General features: G+C 41.1%; 1 protein-coding gene across 2 annotated transcripts in view; it reads right to left on the bottom strand.

Annotated features, from left to right (window-relative positions):
- Positions 1-375: 375 nt before the first annotated feature.
- The window catches only part of LOC122560659 (ankyrin repeat and SAM domain-containing protein 3-like), a 14,485-nt gene continuing 11,754 nt past the window's right edge, over positions 376-3,106 (bottom strand). For both annotated transcript variants that reach the window (XM_043711546.1, XM_043711544.1), the window contains exons 4-5: positions 2,235-2,356; positions 376-1,440 (exon numbers count right to left, since the gene is read on the bottom strand). In XM_043711546.1, the coding sequence (XP_043567481.1) occupies positions 1,290-1,440; positions 2,235-2,356 (273 nt within the window). In that variant the 3' untranslated portion in view covers positions 376-1,289. The remainder of the gene's footprint in view (positions 1,441-2,234; positions 2,357-3,106) is intronic.

Here is a 3,106-nt window from a genome sequence, read left to right as displayed (position 1 = left end):
TTGGTACGAACTCAATACAAAGTGCTCATAGCCAAGGCTGCAGTAATCATCCTTCTCAGGAAGAGCAATTAGCACCCAATACTACAGCAACAGACTTCCACGCAGACATTAAAACTGACAATGTCTGCACTGAAACTGACAATGGCCACGCTGCAATTAAGAAAGGCTGTGCCGGAACTGACAATGGCTGCATCGAAACTATCAACAACTCTGCAATGTTTACAACAAACAAACTATGTTGCAGAGCCAATAATCTCATCACTGACCTATTATATCACAAAATGTATAAAAGTATCTTGACATGTGCTCCAGGTTGAGAGGAGAATCACAGCTGACCACTGTGCTGTTAGTGTCTTTCTCTCCCCGGAGCTCCGGTATTTCCTTGTACAATAAACTCTGTCGTTGAACCCCGACTCTGACTCCAAGGCTGGTGATTTTCCCCACAATAAGAGAATCTATAATATAATTGGTTTTGTCAACACAGAATGACCTATCAGCATTCTGGGGTTACTGATGACCAGAAACTGAACTGGATGAGCAATATAAATACTGTGCTAGATGAACATATCACAGATTGAGAATGCTGCAGTCAGTATTCAACTCCTATATCCACAAAATTTGTCGAAGATCTATTTACAACGCACAAGTCAGAAGAAAGATGGCACTCTTTCCACATGCCTGCATGAGTGCGGATATAAAAACACTCAAAAATCTTGGCACAATCCAGGACAAACCATTTTGCTTGATCGACGGCCCATCTATTGTCTAGAACATTCACTCACTCCATCACTAAATACACTATGGCAGTAGTATAGAACATCTGCAAGACACACTACCACTAGAAGAACAAGGAGATAGAATGAATGGGAACATCACCACCTGCAATTTCCCCTCCAAGTCACTCAGTATCCTGCTACTGGGTCAAAACCCTGGAACACCTTTCCTGAGACTGTAGCTGACACCAGATGGGCTGTAGCAGTTGAAAAAAGCAATTAACCTTCTCAATGGCAATTATGGTTGGACATAAACATATGATATTCACCTCACAAGAAAGATGCAAAAAACCTTGCCCATGGCCCAGCATATTGCCAGCTAATACAGCACAGCCCAGGACTGACTGCTGCCTGTCCTCTTCGGGAAACAGCTGCCCACACTAATTATGGCGGCACTTGTCAGACTAATCAGAAGTGAATCCGGTCTGCGCTAAGGATAATAATCACACAATGCAATCACAATATCTAACATCAAAAGATATGTAAAAGAAAAGTTAGTTCACCCAACTAACGCTTCTACCAATCTGCCCCAACTTGAAGCTCTTTGTGCAATACAAGACAAGATGAGAAGTGAGAGACACATACATGGTTCAAGAGGTATTGGACTATGATCTCATGACCAGAGGCAGCAGCTTCCATCAGAGGTGTAAATCCATACACAGGCTCTCTAAAACAGAAAATAGCAATGTTATCTCAGTTACTGGAGAGGGAGTATTAGCAACTTTTAAAGAGATATCTGTGTTATATGAGAGCACAATAAATTGTATAGGTAGGTTCTGGGGTGGAGGAAATAGATGTGAGAATGTGCTGGAGAGCAGCGGTGGAAACAGATTGGAAAAGTGCGTTGAGACTGAGATAACAGTAAAAGATTCTGCAGTGACAAGGCAAAACTTCATATATAAGGTCCACATTATAGACATTTTGTTTGGAGATAGCTGTAAACTTTTGGGATAATTATTGGTCTTTCTAAATCTGAGCAGGTCAAGTGATGACAAATACTCAAGTACATGGAAGATTTTGATCGAACTAATAATAAGTGAGTGTTTCAATTTACTATTGAGATGATATCGAAAGACAAAAATTGAAGATCATTTCAAAAAGTTAAAGTAGGTAAAAAAAAATCATTTACCTCGAGGATGAACAGAATGTGGAACTTAGTCACACAGTGTGTTGAAGCAGATTTTAGAAATTTTAGAATCGGATATGTTACTTCAGACAGAATAGATTATTAAAGATTGTAGGAAGTTAGCATGGGCATCATTGCATTTCTAGATTAATGTTTTAGGTAGAGATAAAGTTGGCAGGTCAGATGAAAACCTTGTACATTATCAGCCATCTAAATATGGGTCAGCCTGTTGTGCATTAGCAAATGTTTAATATTGTATTTGTGTGAGCAATGAATGTAACATTGAACAAAGGGTATGCTCTCAGAATACAAGACGTATCGACCCTGTATCTTACTTCAGATTTGCATCAGCACCATTATCCAGAAGAAACTTCACCATTTGCTGGTGACCTGTGCTCGTGCAGTGGAACAGTGCAGTCCAGCCTCTGTGATCCTTCAATTCCAGTTCAGCCCCTTGCTGCTTGAAAGAAGAGGCAATTCAACTCATCAAATCTCAGCCCTCTTGTGTCTTAACAGTTCCAGGTAAGTACATCCCTCCAACATCAATTGAAGCCAATCCCTCCAGTGCCTTAAACCTCCAACCGAACCTTAGTCCCTCAAGTATCCCAAACCTTCCACTGAAGCCCAATTTTGACATCTGATTCTGCAGCTTAGTTTGTATCAAACTTTTGCAATGATATGCCTTAAACTTCCCATTCAATACTAACATCCCAAACAGTACCCTGCAAACTACGTTCTCTCTTCATTGTAGTTTTCGGTCTTTCCTAATAGCTCCTTTCTTTACAATAGCTCAGATGTCTTGTAGTAGTCCTCTCTGATAAATATACCAATGATCTGGACGTAACCATTATGTTAAATGAGAGCTGCCCCATGCATTATTCTTACTCAGTATAATTAGTGTGGAGATGGAAATGTGTTGCTGGAAAAGCGCAGCAGGTCAGGCAGCATCTAAATGAGAGCTGCCTCATGCATTATTCTTACTCAGTATAATTAGTGTGGAGATGGAAATGTGTTGCTGGAAAAGCGCAGCAGGTCAGGCAGCATCAAGGGAACAGGAGAATCGACGTTTCGGGCATTAGCCCTTCTTCAGGAATGAGGAAAGTTGGTCCAGCAGGCTAAGATAAAAGATAGGGAGGAGGGACTTGGGGGAGGGGCGTCGGAAATGTGATAGGTGGAAAGAGGTCAAGGTGAGGGTGATAGGTCAGAC

This window comes from Chiloscyllium plagiosum, chromosome 21 (genome assembly GCF_004010195.1).
Source record: "Chiloscyllium plagiosum isolate BGI_BamShark_2017 chromosome 21, ASM401019v2, whole genome shotgun sequence".
Lineage (NCBI taxonomy): Eukaryota > Metazoa > Chordata > Chondrichthyes > Orectolobiformes > Hemiscylliidae > Chiloscyllium > Chiloscyllium plagiosum.
Note: the sequence above shows the minus strand (reverse complement) of the source record. Positions and strands in the feature narration are given on the sequence as shown.